Below are 20,291 nucleotides of genomic sequence, written 5' to 3'. Positions count from 1 at the left end.
TAATTACAATAAAAGTAATAATTTTATTTTGGATACGTCTTTTAAAATTAGACGATAAAAGTTTATAATACCATAAACTAGCGTATTATAAACTTTACAGATTGGATTCAATGTCAAATGATTACACACATAATTGGTGGTCGGCACAGCAAAATCTGTTGGAACGACTTAAATTACCATTTCTACGGCTATCTCAGGATCCTCATTTGATCGAATGTAATCATCCGTTAATTTAAAACTGTGCTGTGAACGAATTAAAGAAGATTGGTCTCTGTTATAAAAAAAAACAAGCACTTTCAATTATATTGTAGCACTAAAATGACTTTTATCTGTAAAGATTATTTGCTTGTGAATATAAATTATTATGTTAAACGACTAATTTTTCATTTCAAATGCGTTTAAAGTTATATTTTAATGTATAATATTACATTAAAAATATATCCTATAAAAAATATATAGTCACTGTATTAAGAAAATACCCGAAACTTGGGATCGTATTTTTTAACTCCTTTTGTAACGACATCAAGTTTATATAAATTAATATGCGGTACTCGTCATTTTATTCTATTGTAAGCAGAATAATTCAAAATAGATGAATAAATAATTATTCGATTTAAACAAAAAACGCAATTTTCCAACATCCCTAACTTCCTTTTGTGAGTAGATGCAAACCTTGAAACTTGTCCAAACAGAAACTTTTAAAATTGTAAATTATAGATAATAATTGTTCCAAATGAATCGTTCCTACACACACTCAATAATAATAATAAAATGCCTGTATTCTTGGACTGAAAAAAGTTCAATTCTCAATAAAAATAGAGCATTATTTTAATTTATAAACTGAACGTTTTCTTCAAAATAAATAAATTTGAAAAAATGCGCTGTTTAAACAGAGAAAATTTTTACAATTCTTACAAATAATAAGTAAAGTGAAACACGATTTACGACTAAAAAGCTACACATAAATCTTTCTACTTCGAAACAAGCAAATTAACACACAACATCATTTAAAAGTCAAGAAAATGTTTCTTTATATTATAAGCAATTATCTGCATTATAAACTAGCTGAAGCCGTTCGGCGAGTCTTATCATTTGATCTTAAACCTTCAAAATAAACAATAGCCTATTGTCTTACGAACAATTCATGTAGTAAAGTATTGAATGTCATTTTCCTTACTTTATAATCCTACGATGATGATTGTGACTTTTGATAGCAGTAAATAAAAAACAAATGCGGTAATTTGGTACTTACATATTTATTCAAAATATATGAATATTAATTCACAATGAATAACAACAATTATTACATTAACTAAAAATATTTCAGATAAAAATTTTTACAATAAAGATGGTGTCGTTAAGCAAACACGTATCTTAATAACAATAGCTTTATTTATTATTTTTTAAAAAATATTTTTATATTATAATTCTTGTAATAGAATATAAAAAACAATGTAATTTCTTTCGAAACACAACAAGACTTTGTTTTNAATCAAATGAACAAAATCATATTTGTGTAATCACCATAAAATAATGTTTCCCAAACTTTATCTGGTATGCCCTCGGACTCTTTCTCATAACAAAAACCTGAACACGGACCCACAAGTGAAATAACTCTACACAACTGTATTATATCAAAATTATAAATTTAATTTTGATGTCTGGATATAGTAAATGGTGAATGTAAATGTAAAATATAAATAAAACATTTTGATATTTAAAGTAATATTTATTAAAATCACTAGATAAAGCTTGCCCGTTTTTGATAAACAAGTATAATACAGTAAAAATAGAAAAATGTATAATTTTTTTTTAAAATTATATATTCTTCCATTATTTTATCTATTGAATTTTCATAGACGAACGTATTTTTGATCGAAATAAATAAATTAATTATTACATTTTTTATCATTAAATAGTTTTATAATAATAATGAATAATTATCACTGTTTTGAAAAAAATTAAATAAATATGTAAAATTCGATAAACGAACGAAATAAATTATAAAATGTCATAATGTATGCAATAAATGAAGCGCAGAGCCCATTTTAATAATCAGGAAGCATTATCAGGTATTTCCACAGTGCAATGTTTCTCATTTCATGTGTTTTATGTATACTTATGTTTCGCCTAAGAAGTAAAAATTTATTTATACCGTTTATTTTTAACTTTCATTACGATAAAAATTTATCACAATTATTTTTTTTGGTAAACCTTTCGCAGACCCCCTGACATCGTCAAAGCACCCAAAAATTAATTTCAGTTTGCCTCGGACCCCATCAAAAATACCCCAGTAAACCATAGAAACCGTTTCGGAAACAAATTGTACAGAGTCGTCCAGGAGGTTGCGGATTTTTCGGGTAAATAAAAAAAATGTAGGATCATTTGACTGTTAATACGAAAATTATTGCATAGTTTTTTGCTTGACTATTCGGCATTATTCACGTTAACCCGGGAGAAATAATTTCGAGAGGTCTTTTAAGGGTAAATAGCCCATATTTAAGTGTTATACATGTGCATAAAATCCGGAAAATTGCTTCAACCAGACACTCATGGCAAGGTGCGAACAAACGATCGAACGATTATTTTTCAGGGTACAAAACTTCGTGGCACATAACTACCCACGAGAGTCTTCTCCCCATAAAACTAATAGGCCATTTATGCCTATTAGGAACGGCAAAGGACTGTATATAATCCTCTTATGGGCCGATATACGATTCTTAACAGTTCATACGTCATTCGGCCAAAACATAGAGAAAAACGAATACTCTCTACCTCGGTCCCCATACAAGATCTGTACGGCGTCTAATACTGTGCGATTGTAATATAAATATACTTGATAAGGAAATGTTTAGCCTGCTGTTCCAAAAGCTAAAATAGTCTTTATGACCGCACTTACACGTAGTCGGCCAGGTTATTCAGGTTGGGCCAAGTGCAGAAATTTCGGAAGTTGTATCATTCCATTTTTTAAAAATTTCTAAGGAAAATAATAAATTTTCAAAGTTATTTTGATTGCTGTAATTTATGAAGATTAATAATGACGGTTATTATTGATAGTATTCTTTTACTTCCATCTTGAAAACAATGCACAATAAGAAAATTTTTTGAAGTCATTTTTATTGTTCAAATGACTGCTACCAAATTAACTTCCTTCATCGATAAAAGACATACGCTACAAACGAAATATTAATGAAAGTTTAAAATATTTTTATTAAAATTAAACTTAAAACAATATTTAAAAAACACCACAAAGAAAAACACTTTTTCTTCAAATTTTACAATTGTAAATCATAAATAAATGTTCCACGCATGAAGAAATCCCGAATTTTTTACACATAAAAGATGAAACTACAAAGTACATATTCAGCCAATAAGTTTCAATTGTAAAAGAAGTAAAGCCATCATTTGTTTCATGTTTATCATATTAAATAGAGTCAAACGTCTGAACGGCAGAAAAATTAGGGGGGAAAAATTAAGAATATGTATGCATGTTTGTTTAAAAATAAAGGAAAGAAACGTTTTCGGAAGCTTCTTAAATAGCTGTTTAAAAGCGAAATACACGTTAGAGCCTTAATTATATTTTAGTCATAATAAATAATTATAGTAAAATAATCTCGTAATTAATTAAAAGAAAGTATAATATACATTTTATTAAATTACTAGCAGACCCCGCTACGCGTTGTTGTGGCTCAAAATGTATCTATTATAAATGTATAACACTTCCCCTGTGGGGGGAGGAAATTTTACGAAAAATTTCTTCTTAGTGTACATTTTCTTGACGTACCCTATTAAAACGCAATCAAAAACGCAAAAACCCGCATCTAAAATAATATAATAGAAGTCAAGTTCTTCACTGTAAGCCTTAATTCTGTCCCTCTCCCCGTGGGGGAATATCGAAAAATTCCTCTCAGTGTACATTCTGTTGACGTATCCTATTAAAACGCAATCAAAAACGCAAAAATCTGCATCTTAAATAGTATAAATATAAGCAGAAGTACTGTAAGCCTTAATCCTGTCCATCTCCCCCAGTGCGGGAAATTTCGACACTTATATGGTATAAAAAGACGTGCGCATTCGAATGCAGCGTTGTGTCAAAATTTCAAAGGAATCGGTAGGAACAAACGAACATTACATTTTTATTTATATGGATAGATAGAAGATGATCTGCTTTAGTTCTTTTTCACAGAAAAGCATAATGCCTCACAGAAAAGCAAACTTAGGGCGTCGTACTCGTAGCGCCATCTGTTTTACATAAAAGCCTTAACCTAGATTATATATTTTAATTTATATGAATGTTTAACGGAATAATATACAGCCTATGTCTACCCTGAGGTTCCATTTTAAATATTGGTGAAAGAATTTTTGAAATCGGATGAGTAGTTTCGGAGATTACCTGCTGTAACGAAACTTACATACATACAAACATTACCTCTTTATATATTAGTATAGATTTTAGGTAATTTCGAAAGTTTTTAATAGCGAGGATTCTTGAGACTTTAATATTAATTAATTTAACCCAAAATTTTTGTGTGTTTTTTAAAAGGACTTTTTTAAACTTTTTGGCGGCTAGTAGCAGTGGCGTACCGTGGGTGTCAGCCGCCCGGGACGAAGATAAATTTCGCCCCCCCCTTATTTAGGTATTTCAATTTAGAAGACCAAAATTCAGTTTTGTCACAGAACAAGCAATGAAAAATTCGATAGTAGTGCAGCAACCTGTTTAAAATAGTTCTATTTGATATTAGTGGTGTATATGAACGCGAATAAATCGTACAAAAAAAAGGTCACGCAGGAATTCCTCGGATGAAACAGCTACTAGTTCACCCGGCGAGCCGATTCCCGGACTGTCCGGACGATAGCACTATCGTAGGCGCGATGCAAGTATAGATTAGGATGTTTCAAATTTTTACAAGATATTATTATTATTTACAGTATTGTTAAATTTTGCCGCCCCCTAAAAAGTGCCGCCCCTGCCGCCCCCACTACGGTACGCCACTGGCTAGTAGCCTACAAAGGAAGGTCGGTCGCCGGAAATGTATTGTCTTACGCAAAAAATGGTAATCCCTATATGGGCGAACTTGTCTTCAAATATTATTAGAAAATAAAGAGAACCATCGGACGAAAAAAAATAACTAATTTAACCGAAATTTATTAAAATATTGAAGTGATTAGCTACAAGAACGAATCGTATTTTCAAATATTTATAGTTGGTAACTACAACAATAGTTATTTCACTCGTACAATAATTATATTTTATATACTTCTTCTAAATCGGTTTTTATATAGTCGTATATCAGATGACATTCTGTTAAAATTTATTTTAATATAAATATTCAATGTCCTTTTGAACAAGTTTTCGACAGAAAAAATAACAGAAAGTATTTAACAAAGACTAGCTTCAATTGGTTAATTTCAAAACAAATCGACCAATCAGACGTAGGACGGAAAGACTATATCAGGTAACACAGAATAATTACACTTTAGAAAAAGCTGATATTCTACTCAGAATTGTTAATACTTTAGGAAAATATTTTTAAAAGTGAAAGGTACTTCATTCAGTCTGATAGAATCAATCATCGAGAAGCACCTTACGCAAAATATTGTTAGGATAATTCAGGATTTTCTTAACTGAAGATAGCAATGAATAAACAGGTAAAATCACTTCACTATAGGAAACATTTCAAATGCATATGCTGAAGTAATTTTTATTTAAATTTTTTAGGTAAGAAGATTCGACAGTTCGAAGAAAACGAAATGTTCGTGTCTGACCAACACGGTGTCCAGTATAATTGGTCGACTTGGTGTAATAATTAGTCGATATCCCGTTTATTTTGTCATTGCGCCTGTCATTCTTTCTGGTTTATTATCAATTGGGCTGATTAGAATTCAAACCAACGACGACATCGATTCTCTCTTAGCTGCTGACAGAGGTAAAGTTTTTGAATCAAAACAGTTTATAAAAAAGACATTCCGTGTGAATTCAGGTAGTTTCGATTTTATACGACTAATTAAATTCCCAGATTTTCCAATAATCTACATAGTAAATAATAGAAACAGCAACATTTTACGAAAAAAATTTCTAAACGAAATACGAACTGTAGATAAGGTTGTGAAAAATATCATAGCTCATGTAGATGGAAAGAATGTTAGTTACGTGGACGTGTGCGAGAGTGTAGACGGCAAGTGTTCAGAAAATACTCTTATTGATCTGCTAAACAACTCCGAAAATACTATTCATAAAATATTAACATTGAAATATCCCGTTAATATTGATTCTGTAACATACGCGTACAAAATCCTCTGTTTGAATTTAGGAGGGGTGACGACAGACGACAAAGGATACGTAACTGAAGCAAAAGCGGTTCGTTTATACTATGTATTAGACGAATCGAATTCAAGTAAGAAAATGTGGAATGAAGAATGGACAAAGGCAGTTTACAACAAGTTGAGGGATTATAGTTTCCAGCATATTAAAACATTTTCCGAGCCAATAGCGTCTACCGGTTTTGAAATAATACGAATTTCACAGAAATTAGTTCCTTTGATAAGCGTTGCTGTGGTCGTAGTGGCCGTTTTCTCCATCACCACAAACATGACTAACAATTGGATAAAGTGCAAACCCTGGTTAGGCGTAGCTACTGTCGTATCTGCGGGTCTGGCTGTGACCACCGCTTTTGGATTATTAACCGCCTGTGGAGTACAAAACCTTCGGTGGAATGTCAGCCTTCCTTTCATGATTCTTGGTAAGATAATCCATAAAATACTTTCAGGTACAAATATACTTTGCTTTAGTAATTTAGTAATTCGAACACAAATCAATTATTGTATTTATTCAGACACTTGGCAAATCTCATTATTAAATTTTATTCAGTTTAATTTAATTAATGACGAGATTTGTCAATTGTCTGAATAAATACAACAATTGATCTATGTTCGAATTACTAAACATTACTGGCACGGTTTCGAAACTACCAAAATTACTAATTTACATTGTTTTGATATATTAAAGCTACGGAAGTGGACGACTCGTTTGTGGTATTGGCTTGTTGGAAGGTAACAGACTGCAATGACAGCGTAGAAAAGCGAATGGAACAGACGTATCGCAACGCTGCAGTGTCCATCACCATAACGTCTCTAACGAATTTCTTCTCTTATTGTATTGCCATGACGTCACCATTTCCGGGTATAAGGATATTCTGTTTCTATGCCGCAACGTGCGTCTTCTTCAGTTATTTCTATCAGTTGTTTTTTTTCGGCGGATGTTTGGCATTAAGCGGATACAGAGAAGAGAAGGGTCTTCATCCTTTTACATTTAAACCAGCTTTTGGTAAAAATTTTAAAATTATTCAACTTTTATTAGTAATGATTTTCATTAGTGATGTAACGAATATTCGGTTACTATTCGGTATTCGGCCTATTCGGCCTATTTTTCACTATTCGGCCGAATACTGAATATTTAATCACTATTCGGCCGAATACCAAATGCCTATAAACAGGAGTTATAAACAACAAAAACACAGTAAATTAATTATTTATGTATTTAGAGTTAATGTTATAGAGTTAGTGTTGTTTGTTTATATTTATTTATAACTTGTAACATGCGCAAAATAAGAAAGAAAATAATATTAGTCACATGTATTTACAATTTATAATTACAAAGATCAGCACAGGTACACGTCTATCGTTGGAGAATCCTCGCACATCTGAGGGTCTGACCCTGTTTATCCTTCTTTGTAAGCGCTCGTCTTTTCTCTATCACTCTAATCCACGTATGCCTGTGCATACATCATAATACGCGCTCACGATACTTTCGATTCGTCACTTTTCCGTCGTAGAGTTCCCATTTTACAATTACGTGACCCAGCGTGGTGATAACGGAGAAAAGAGACAGATAGGACGTCGATAAAAGTGAAATCACAGTTATGATTTCACAGATTCGAGACAGCTTGATAGTCCGAACGGCCCCAGGCTTTCGCCCGTGCACGCTAAGTGACTTTCACTTATTTCATGTAATGAAATACACTTATTTCATTACATGAAAGTCGACTTAATTTCATATTTATTATCACATTTTCACTTCGCCGTCCTTCTGTGTTCTTTCTCCGTTATTTACACGTGTAGGACATTTCATTGTTATCCACATTTGATATCATCACTTACCACATACTGCCATGACGCTCATGTCTGTCCGCTTCAACTGCCAAGAATTAACGCGATTGGCGAAGCATAGTGACAGCGTGCCAATAGAGAGCGATGTCCTTGCCATAATGCGGTTTGCGCGCCAATTTTCGTACGTGCGATAATCGAGCCGAATAGTTTGGCCGAATATTCTTCTATTCGGCCACGCTCCTGGTCGAATATTCGGTATTCGGCCTGAGGCCGAGTATACTATTCGTTACAACACTAATAATAAGTTTTTAAAGCAAAAAATCATAGCAGATCGCCTCAAACCAATTTTTGTTGGTTTCTGGTGAAGTTAAGAAACTCGTTGCTGCATTTGTTCATATTTTTCACACTAAATGTTACGTTATAAAAATGTTATTGTAAAAAATATCAAAAGCACAACAAACTGATTAAGCAAAACATTTTTTTTTTTGGCCCATACAATTTTCACATCTATTACTTATCAGTGTATACAGTACAGTAGACCCCCCGTATAACGCTTAGATACGTTGCACGTTATTCGAATTTTACGTTGTAGGAATCATTAAATACATGAGCCAATTGCAGCCGACACGTTTGAAGTTTACGGACTAAGGCTGTTTGAAAGGTTTTCTTCTATAAAATTAACCGAATCTAGACTAATTCCATTCAACATTTTTAAAACACGTATAATTTTTTGGGAATAATCCGTATAAACTACGCTCTAAACAAAAAAATGTAGGAATACTTACCGAGTGTGCACCGTTCGACTACGCCGTTGCTCAAGCTTGTTATCGTCGCGGAATAGCGCACGAAACGGCGGCCGCGATTTCTGATAACGAATTTTTCGCAGAAAAATAACTTGACCTTTGGAGACATCATTAATATAAATAATTTTTATGGCCGTTAAATCAGATATGTTTCTTTCACAAGAAATGTATAAAATTAGTGCTGTATTAGACTTACAGTACCTAATTTACATACTGTACAGACGATAATAAACTCAACTTACTAGCCAAAACTCTCCGTAGTGTGGTTCTAGACAGCAGAAATTATATATATATATAATTATAATAAAGTTACAATAAATTAAGTTAATATATAATTATATATACAGTACCTAATTTATATATAATTAATATATAATTATACGTATAGTACCTAATTTATATATAATGCTGTACAGACGATAGAAAACTCAATTAACAGCCTAAACTCTCTGTAGCGTGACGCTGGGCGGCGGAAAGTAGTATGGCTGCTCGTCCACTATTGGTCCAGATTCGAGCAATTTTGTCGAGACAGGAGTCGGCGACGACGTTTTACGAGTCACTTTATACGAATACTGCTACAATTTTTTCGCTACGTTATAAAAATTTCTGTTATAGGAACCCACTTTATAGGGGGGTCTACTGTATATCAAAAGATAGTAAAGAGACATATTCTAACGTCGTGAATTTTATGTTAAGATTTTTATATATTTGTTTGTGCCTAGAATAAAGGCAATCGGACAGATGTTTCCAGCATCTAAAGAGACAACCCATGAAGTTTTTAAGCTAATCCGTTTTGAAATCTATATCCTCCAATGAGAAACGTTATAACCTTTCTTCCTTTGGGCAAATTTCTTCACGGTGTCGACAGTGTCGTGTTAAACATTCTTTTTATTACGCACGTAAAAACTAACAGTTTTTGCCCCCGGGCGGAATTGGATAGAAAACTTTTCACACAGACAGAACCAGAGGCTGCCCTAGGAAGATTTTGAGGTGGTGCGAGATCTCATTGTGGTGTCACCCCGTAGAGACTGAATTGTAGATACAGATTACAGATACATTTTTCGAATTATCATGCATCATCAACACTATATGCTGTACTTACAAGATTTGTAATGGAGTGTTAACTCTAAACGCACAGTGAGTTGTTGATTTTTTTTAGACGTCAAAATTTTTTATTGAGATATTCGGCCTTCAGTTACTTATATTGAAAGATTGATCGCGGGCCACATAAATTCATTAGACGGGCCGGATCTGTCTCGCGGGCCGTATGTTGGCCATGCCTGAATTAAATTCTACTTTCAGAAACCTTCATAAAACAAATATTTGAACTAGTAGTAACAAATAATCTAGAACATGCTTGTAGTCATACAGTGAAAAGGTTCAGATTAAGCAAAACAATCTCAAACAACACAGATAAATATTTACCAAAAATTCATGTAGTCGATATAAAATCATCAGTAATAAATTAATATATATTTTGTCAACTTGGACATTAATCATTAATAAGACAATTATACTGGTTTTTCATTTTAACGCAAGAATTGAGGAAAAAGACTTTCTTCATTTAGCTACCTGTACACATTTTACTTATACTTACAGGTAATCTTATAGTGGGAGCCTTATTTGTTTTTTTCACAAGTTCTTAGGTACCAGACCTGTGTCTTGATTCTTTATATTTCTTTTGGCAGTTTCTCACCTTGCATATTCTTTACCACCAGAATATCGGCTGCTGAATTTTTAAACTAAGAACTTTTTCCTCAATTCTTGCGTAAAAATTAAAAACCAGTATAATTTTCCTTTTAATCATTAGTTTCCACGTTGAGAAAATATATAATAACAAACTAAACTACAGTAAGGCAATAACAATTTATCATTATTATATCTTTGCAATTAAGGATAAGTCAATAACATGTTTAATTAGATTAGAACTACGTGCAAATTCGGTACCATTACAATATTACCATTTTCACTCAGATGGAATGCATATTTTGAGTGCCAGTAATTTGCCAGTAATTTATTTATATTCTCTAGTAGTTTGTGAGCTTTTTTTAAATTAGATTTCCAAGTTTCAGAGTGGCTATTCTTGTAGTATACAATAGATACAGACGTAAAATTTTTCTGTTTATTGTTTTTTATAACCGTTGGGTAATATTCCCCTTTATTATTTTGTATTCATTGGTTTCATTTCAATACTATATTTATAATTTCAAGACACATAGTGCATAGAATATGTAACAGTTATATACTGCGAAATCTTGATTTTACAGACATCAATATAACGAATGATCGTAACGAATGTCATATTTAACCCCTGAATATTATCGGCTATATTTTTCATTGTATAGATGTTTATTTTTTGCTTTCATCAAAAATAATATACGCTACTCTTTTTCTGATTGAAAAGAATGTTTTCTACGTAGTTCCATCTTAAACTTCGTCTGTTGCTGTGTTTGCTACAACATACAATCGGTTCCATTCATTCGTTTTACTAACAAAATTAGTGTTAATTGGTTTGTAAAATTTCTGTAAAGTTATGCTTTTGCTCATTGTAGTTTCAGTGATATTTGTACAGCAAGAATTCTTTATTAATACTGAATATCATAGAAATGAACTTAATTAATCTATACAACATATTTTAATTTTACAGAAACTCTTGAACAAAGCGACTATTTCAAAGAAGAAAGTGAGGACTGTTTTATGAAGTTCTTCAGAGATACATTTTCAGCTTTGATTTTTCATCCTGTATCCCGGATTCTTATTATATTATCGTATTTTATATTGTTGTCAATAGGCATATGGGGCGTTATGTCTTTACAGGAAGGGCTGAACGTGTACAATCTCAATTCAGAAAGTTCTGAGATTACACAGGGATATCATGTTTTTTATAAATATTTTTCCAAATACCCTTTTACGGTGCACGTCGTGATTAATGAAACTTTAGATTATTCTAATCCATAAGTTCAGGAGTCAGTTAATAATTTCATGAAAAAATTTCACACAATTGAAAATATAGCCGAACAGGAGTACGAACTTTCTTGGTTAGAATATTTTAAAAATTTTCAAAATCATCCCATTTCGAAATATTCTTTAAGGGGTTACGATCTGTCTCAGAAGGAAGATTTTATGGATGCACTTAAAAACATTTTCTTAAAATTCACAGGAGCCAAACAATTTAAGAATGACATCATTTTTAATCACAATTACACTGATATTGTCGCCAGTAGCTTTTTTATTCTTAGCGAAAGATGTTTCGAATAGAGTAACCGAATTCAATCTATTAAACAATTTATCGAAAATAGCCGAAGAAGCACCATTTTCCGTTGTACTCCATACAGTAATAACACCTATGGTCGAGCAAGGAGTCGTTATCAAACAGATAACGATTCAGCTGTTCTGGATCACTTCCCTGTTAATCTTTGGCATTTTTGTGTCTTTAATACCCAATTTGCATTGTGCTCTTATCGTCGCTATCTGTGTCGTGTCCATAACAGTGCAGACGATCGGATTCATGTCTTTATGGGCAGTCAATTTGGATATCGTGTCTCTGATTATCTTGACTCTTTGCATCGGATTTTGTGTCAATTATCCTACTCACATATGCTATTGTTTCATTAATTCATCACAGCCAACGACTGAAGAAAAGTTAAAGGATAGTTTATGTCACGTAGGTTTTCCGTTAATTCAAGGGGCTATATCTACTGGATTAGTATTGTTAATCATCGCTTATTATAATATATTTGTATATACAACTTTCGTTAAAATCGTTTTCGTAATTGTACTGCAAGCTACATTTCACGCATTGTTTGTTATTCCTACAATCATCTCGATAACTTCGTTATTTACAAGAGGATGCCAAAACAGCAGAGAATCCACATTCTGTGGGTGCACGTAGATGTTATTATTTATAAATGTATGAGTAATTAAAAGCCTAAACATATAACGTACAATTTATGTAATTTTCGAGTAAATTCAATTTTTGAAAATGGGCATATCTAAACAGAGTTCAATATTTCTTAAAGTTGCTTTTACGATTTACAGTATTCTAGANTAACGTACAATTTATGTAATTTTCGAGTAAATTCAATTTTTGAAAATGGGCATATCTAAATAGAATTCAATATTTCTTAAAGTTGCTTTTACGATTTACAGTATTCTAGACGTTTAAAAATTATCATTATTTGTTTTGCATGAGAATATTGTACTGGTTTATATGATTTGTAACAGCATCATAGTAGATATTTCATACTGCTTGGAGATAGTAAACTACAACAATTACTTGCACTCCAGAATTTTGAAGGAGCAACGGGCTAATAAAAATGAAGCTGTTGATTAAATTATATTTGTTTCTTAGTTCATAAACTAACTATTACATACAATTATAATAGCAATATCTTGTTAATAATAAAAGAATTTCTTTTCCACAATATATATATATATAAAAAGTATAAAAATATTTAAAAATATGTTTGAATTAAATTGAAGAACAAACGGTTGAACAAAGTATAGAATATCTGTAGTGTTAAATGGCATCTATTAATATGAGCATTGTACTTGTTTAATTAGAGTTCAGTAAAATATTTTCACATTTGTAGTGCTAATTATTTTACTATGACAATGTACATCAGATCAATTATAATTATATTTTCACAATAAATTTTTAAACTACTAAGCTATTCGTGTGTCTAAAGTTTACTCTATTTTGAATATTATACCAGATACACCATAACACAAAAAATATATATAATACGCATGTAATTTTAAAATAGTGTGATCCGCCGTTTTCTGAAATATTAAATAACGAATACAACTTCTGGAACTTCATAATTAGGATATAATTAATATACCAAACCCCTGAATGTCAACGGTAATTGATGTCGGTGTATGAACGATTATTTTTTGTTTTCATCAAAAATAATGTAAACTACTTTTGTTTCTGAATGCAAGGAATGTTTTATGCGTAGTTCCATCTTATATTTCGTCTGTAGCAAAGTCATTTGTTTATATGCTAAAACATACAAGCGATTGTACTTATTAATACGTTGTATTGAAAAACTAAATTTTAATTATAAGTGGTTAAGTCATCTATGATTATTCTAACTAAACACAAGTTAACTCTTAAGTTTTCATTAATTAATATTTTATGTGACAACGGCACAATACCGTGCTGCAATTTTTAATTATATTTTAAATTTAGAATACAAACTCTTCAACAAAAATTAGTGATAATTTCTTTTTGAATTAACATTATCAATTAACATCATCATTATTAATATTTCGTTACAGTTCTTCTTTTACCGTCTTGATTTGTCTTATCCTGGCTGCTTTAATACGCCATTGAGCTTATAGCCCGATCTTTCGGCAGTTAGTTTCGCGTTAATAATCACGTTTATGAAGAAAAACTTTATACTTGCAGACTTCGTATTTTTTTGTAATCTTTCCCAATTTGCACAATTTAGCATAATCTGTTATCAATTATTACACATTATCGGTTACAGATTTGACGATATTAACCATCACTACTGAGTGTTGTATTTAGTTCAAATCCAAAATCATTAAGACGAAAAAGATAAAGTAAATACGTATTACACCGATAGACAATCCAAAGTAAACTTCAAATCTGTGTTTGAGTAAACTCAGAATCTGATGTTTTACTTAAGCTCGAGCCATTATACAAGAAGACAAGTTGCAGTTTTCTCTTGCAGTAGAAATTGATTCAGAAAATCTTGCAAACTTCAAATATACAACCGCAACACGAAATAGCTTTCATATCCACTTGAGTAACAACGGGAGCGCGTTGAGAATATCACGTGGTAATACAGTCGACCCCCCTATAAGATAGAGATACGTTCCATTCTCTAGGAATCTGCTTTCTTACGAATCCTTCCAATCACAACCCGACACGTGTCAAGTTTACGGACTACGGCTGTTTGAAAGATTTTCTTCCATAAAATTAATCGATTCTAGACTAATCCGACTCAACATTTCCAAAATACGTATATATTTTTTGGGAATAATCCGTATAAACTACGCTATAAACAAAAAATTGTAGGATTACTTACCGAGTGTCACCATTCGACATTGCCATTGCTCAACATTGTTTTCGTCGCGGAACAGCTCAGCAAAGAGCGGCCGATTTCTAACAACTTATTTTTCTGTGAAAACTTCGTAGAACTTCGGAGACATCATTAATATAAATAATTTTAATCGCCGTTGAATAAGAAATGTTTCTTTCACAAGAAATGTATAAAATTACAGTACTGTATTAGACTTACGGTACCTAATTTACATACTGACAGACGATAGTTAGCGTAAAAATCTCCGTAGCGTGGNAAAGTAAATACGTATTACACCGATAGGCAATCCGAAGTAAACTTCAAATCTGTGTTTGAGAAAACTCAGAATCTGATGTTTTACTTAAGCTCGAGCCATTATACAAGAAGACAAGTTGCAATTTTCTCTTGCAGTAGAAATTGATTCAGAAAATCTTGCCAACTTCAAATATACAACGGCAACACGAAAGAGCTTTCATATCCACTTGAGTAACAACTGGAGCGCGTTGAGAATATCACGTGGTAATATTACATTCATTAATTCCATTCATTTAATTTCCAAACATTTGTGTTGTTACTTAACTCGAAACCTGGATGAAAATAAACACGTTGCTACTGAAAATATAAAGCAATATTTGGTTTTTCACACTTTTAACCGTGTTTTCATATGTTTATATAATCTTTGTAATTGTAGAAACGATTTTATTAACAAGAATGAAAATAAGAAAATCTATATTTTATTTTGCCTATTTTAGATTCATAGTAACATGCATGTTTTAGGGTTTATGGACACATAAAGTCACACTGTAATTAATACAAATGAAAACATTATTAATAAACATATTGTACGTCAATAAAAATAAGGAATTTTGAAACATATCTGTAAATATGCAAACTAGAGGTATTTGTTGCTAAAATAGGCAATGGAAAACGAAATAGGTATTTTCAGGCACTTCTCTAATATTAGTTTCGATTTTAAAAATCCCTAAAATTAAGTATATTTTAATATAAATATTCTTAATTAGTGTTTTAATAATGAATTCAATAATTTACATATTACAATAATAATCGTTACATTAATTATTACGTTGACTGGATTTAGTAAGACAATATGAGAAACAATATACACATGCGAGGACATTGCATAAAACTCGAAATGTTTTCATCACAGCGTAAAAGTAGAAAATAAAAAATCATATCTATTGTATTTCTACATCGAAGGATGCAAAAGTTCGAAGATGGCTTATAATTGCTTATTTGAATAGTTTCAAACACCGACGCACTCTCCCTTTCAAACTAATTTTCTTAATCGATGACACGCCGTTTTTTAGCGCTGGTACAGCTTTTCTGTAAGCCATCTTGTCAAAAACATGTTTTCTGTTATGCTTTTTTTTTACCACGTTTGATAACTGAGAATGGCCTGAGGACGTTTCGATATCTTTCAGTCATCATGTCATTTATATTTTACTTTTTTTTCACATCATTAATTAATGACTCATTTGTTACTAAGTACTTCCTGTACTTAGTAACAAATGAGTCATTACGTAACACGAATAGACTTAGTGTTGTTATGTACAAATTGTTTTTTGTATTTTGGTACATAAAAAATTGTATTTTTTGAGTATCTTTCCACTTATGTTAAATCCAGTTTCTGTGACCAGGTCTTCGTACGTAAACCGAGCATGAAATATATATTTCATAACAACAAAAATCAGTTTCGCCTTAGCTGCAAGTTACTATACAGCCAATACTGCGCACACAATACACAAATTAATAAACATATAATAATAATAATGTAATAGTGTAATAATGGATGTAATAATAACTTTAACGAGTGAAAAATCCTGCAAAAGTAAAAAATATATATTAACCAATCTTAACTTTTACTTCAATCCATATTCAATAGTTTTTGTTATAAACAAATATAATACACTTTTGACGAATGCAGATAATCGAGGAAGTAATTTTAATTCCTGTTAGAATAGTGTTACATTATTCGAATTCTTTTTCATTGACTCCGAAAAAAATTTATTTAATAAATAATCAATTTGCCGTCATTTTAAATAACACTTTTTACACCAATGTTGTGTTTTTGAGATTTGAACTTTTAAAAAATAATAATTATTAAATTAGTTTTCGTTATTTCCATAGAGTTATAACTTAGAAAATAAAACAATTCTGTTTCGTTTGGATTATGAGCAATTTCCTCACATGTCAGGTCTGCCATTCTACTTGTTTCTGTTTAAGGGTTGTCTGCTGCTATAACATTTATAGCTTTGAAGGAATTTCCAGCGCTAACTTTATTCAGATCACACGCGGAAAGTTCATTTAACTTAATAATCAAAAACTAGAGAATTAAAGAAACACAACAATTCATATAACTGTCTTCACGTGCGTTTAATATTTATAAAAAGGAGAAAATCTAAAGGAAGAAAAAAAAAACCAAAACGACAGAGAAAAAAATATAATTTTAGTAAAAATATGTTCGATAATTTTAGATATTTAGCAGGTGGAGATTGAAAACTTTCCCAATCTTTTGCATTTCGAATGGGTAGATCGACTGTTTGCACAAAAAGTAATGAAACTTGTCAAGCTATTGGCAAATGATTACGTAAAGATTCCAAACAGAAAAGAATTAGCCGATTTTGCTATCGAATTTGAAAAAAAAAGGACGGAACTTTGCTCATTGTATTAGTGCAATGAATATAGTGATGTAAAAATTGCTGCGACACATCCAGAGTTTTTTAATAAAAATTTGGATGAAACAAATTTACACTACGCCGATCGAGTTGACAGATTATCGGTAAAGTGGCAACGAGGAGTAAATTCAAAAATAAAACGACTTCACATACGCTTAGCACGCGTCATCATTCGGTAAGCACGTTTCTTATTGTTGCGTAAACAATAAATATTAACAATACATTTTCGGCGATTGTCGATGCGATTTGTTGAATTGGATAGATATCGAATGTGAATTTTGTTTTAAAAAATGAATATTTCTTGTAAGTTAAACTATATTTTTATTGTATAATTATATTAACTCTTTCATAACGTGTTCGCAATAAAAAGAAAAACATAAAACTAATAGTAATTTTTTACCAAATTTTTCAAAAGTTTTATAACCAAGTTATATGTTGATAAGGAATTCATTCTTTCTCTTGAATACGAACGATCCACTAAAATCTAATATAAATTCATCACATTTGCTGTGATTAGATTTTACTCACATTAATAAACAAATGTAATTGTGGTTGTTTTCGAGCTGAAGTAACGCGTTTTCTCTTCTCTGTTTTACGTTCAAAAATTTGTTGGAATATTCCTGAAATTTTATAATTTCGTAAATACATTGAAAATATTTCCAATTAAACAATCATTAAAAAATCGTGCATTTAGCCCGAATTTCCCAATAGAGAAGAACAGTAAAAGCTATCAGTTAACAAGCGCCAAAAATACTTTCATGCTTAACTTTAATTTATTAAATACTTTCTAACCAGAAACTGTCACTTATTGTAAACAGCAATTATCAAGAACATAAATATTACAATCAGCTATTTCTTAGTGTCATTAACGATATTGAACTTTGCAGTCATTTTCTTCTGCAGACAATTCGAACGTTAAATTTATTTTCTGCAAATGAATAACAATTTATTATTTTATTTTTACATTTCTGCATAATAACAAAATGCGAACAGAAATTACATCAACATTTTTGTAATAAGATAAGATATTCAAAAATAAAATAAAAATCTATTGTTAATTTAAAATAATTTCATAAAAAGTTGTAACAAATGTAATCTGTAGGCTTATGTATCAGTGTTTAATGTATACTTACGACTTGATTTTGAGTACATTTTAGGTTTACTTCATTGAACAATGCTATATTTTATATTTACAAAATGTTTTGGTCTATTACATTATTTATCGATATTGCTGAATACAGATACAGAAAATAAAACGATCTTCACCACTAGATATATGCAAACATTGCTGATTTCTAAGAAATAACTTGTAACGTAGGGTAACAAATGTGGCAATTATTTTTAATTTGTTAAAATTACCTATTTATTTTTCTATATTTTTTATCGTTTCTTCTTGAGTATAAAGATATAAATAAACATTTGATTATTTACATTTTTGAAGTTTATCTACAAACCGAATATTTAATTCACATTTTACTTTGACTTTTAATTAAATTGTATCAATGAAGATAAAGTAAGCTTCTGAGTTTACGCTAATAAATACTCGTTCATTTATTTCGACTAAGAATAACTTTTCATTAATATTACATTTTCAATTGAAACAATTTGCTCTTTCTACACAATTAGTAATATGAAATCACTATGCAATATTTATGCTTTTATATCACATTTAAAATAAGATATTTCTAAGCAGATATTAATTGATCTTTCTTTATTTTAATTTACATTTATGTTGATTTGCTATACAATAAAGTTTCAGAATTTCTTTCTAGAATAACAATTTTATGTGTTTATTTGGTGTAATCTGTTTGGGATTTGGTTTGTTTCTCTTTTTCAAATTACTATATAATTTTTGAATTCAGGCAAAGAAAGATTTACGAATGTCTGTGTTTATTGTGTTAACTTTTAATGTCTAGGTTGTGAGTATGAAATGGAAGGTTCACCTGATCGGAAAGAAGTAACCGTGGAAAATTCTGTAGACGTGATAGTACATATTATTTTGGGTCTGGCGGCACGTAAGAGAAGAGAAGAAGCAAAATCGTCTTCTTCTGTAAGTTACAATTTAATGGAAATAATTGAAAGTAATTTTAATAATTTGAAGACATAATCCTTCCCAAAAGAGAAAACACTATTTATTACTTTTGTGTTCCAGTCAATACAATTTTGGCGACTGACCTTTCTTTTTAAACTAGTTACCGCCAAAACGTTAAAAAGTCCTTTAAAAACACTTCTAATTAAACTTCCAACACTTCCAAAGAAAACTTCCAATTAAAAATACAAACATTTTTAAAAACAGTTCTTGTTTTCGGAAAAACTATGTCTTCAAATTAACTGTAATCGTCACCATCGGACGAAAAAACTCAAATAAAACTTATTTCATAATTCTAATCAATTAGAGATTTACAAGTAAAAAACCCGTGACAACATTGCACAATGTTATAAAATGTGTTAGTTAAAATGGCTTGAAATTGTTTATTTATGATTAAATAAATATTTTCTGACTTAGTAAAATAAAAGCAATACGAGTACTGTGAGATTATCCTATCAGGAATCAGAATGTTTCACTGTTATCAAGATTCTGCTGAAAAATTGGGCATGGATCAAGATCCATTGGAATTAGATGAAAAAGTAAA

At 30.8% G+C, this 20,291-nt stretch overlaps 1 protein-coding gene and 1 long non-coding RNA gene across 2 annotated transcripts; both read left to right on the top strand.

Annotated features, from left to right (window-relative positions):
* Positions 1-5,637: 5,637 nt before the first annotated feature.
* LOC111626315 (patched domain-containing protein 3-like) lies at positions 5,638-11,867 on the top strand. The gene is made up of 6 exons (XM_023369637.1): positions 5,638-5,649; positions 5,720-5,927; positions 6,099-6,740; positions 7,007-7,324; positions 11,557-11,651; positions 11,727-11,867. The coding sequence occupies exons 1-6, from the start codon at positions 5,638-5,640 to the stop codon at positions 11,865-11,867; spliced, it is 1,416 nt and encodes a 471-aa protein (XP_023225405.1).
* A 6,021-nt stretch (positions 11,868-17,888) lies between these two features.
* On the top strand, positions 17,889-19,884 carry LOC111626305. Its single transcript, XR_002756870.1, has 3 exons — positions 17,889-17,961; positions 19,575-19,708; positions 19,811-19,884. It is a non-coding gene; the product is annotated as an uncharacterized LOC111626305 (long non-coding RNA).
* Positions 19,885-20,291: the final 407 nt, after the last annotated feature.

This window comes from Centruroides sculpturatus, unplaced genomic scaffold (genome assembly GCF_000671375.1).
Source record: "Centruroides sculpturatus isolate CEXI.00-Female unplaced genomic scaffold, Cexi_2.0 scaffold182, whole genome shotgun sequence".
Classification (NCBI taxonomy): Eukaryota; Metazoa; Arthropoda; class Arachnida; order Scorpiones; family Buthidae; genus Centruroides; species Centruroides sculpturatus.
This window is presented reverse-complemented; position numbering and strand designations above follow the sequence as displayed.

Bases quoted from the DNA above. Each gene is read 5' to 3' on its own strand.
- LOC111626315 (XM_023369637.1), top strand. The intron at 6,741-7,006 runs GTAAGATAATCC...GATATATTAAAG, and splicing joins CCTTCCTTTCATGATTCTTG to CTACGGAAGTGGACGACTCG. The intron at 7,325-11,556 runs GTAAAAATTTTA...TTAATTTTACAG, and splicing joins TACATTTAAACCAGCTTTTG to AAACTCTTGAACAAAGCGAC.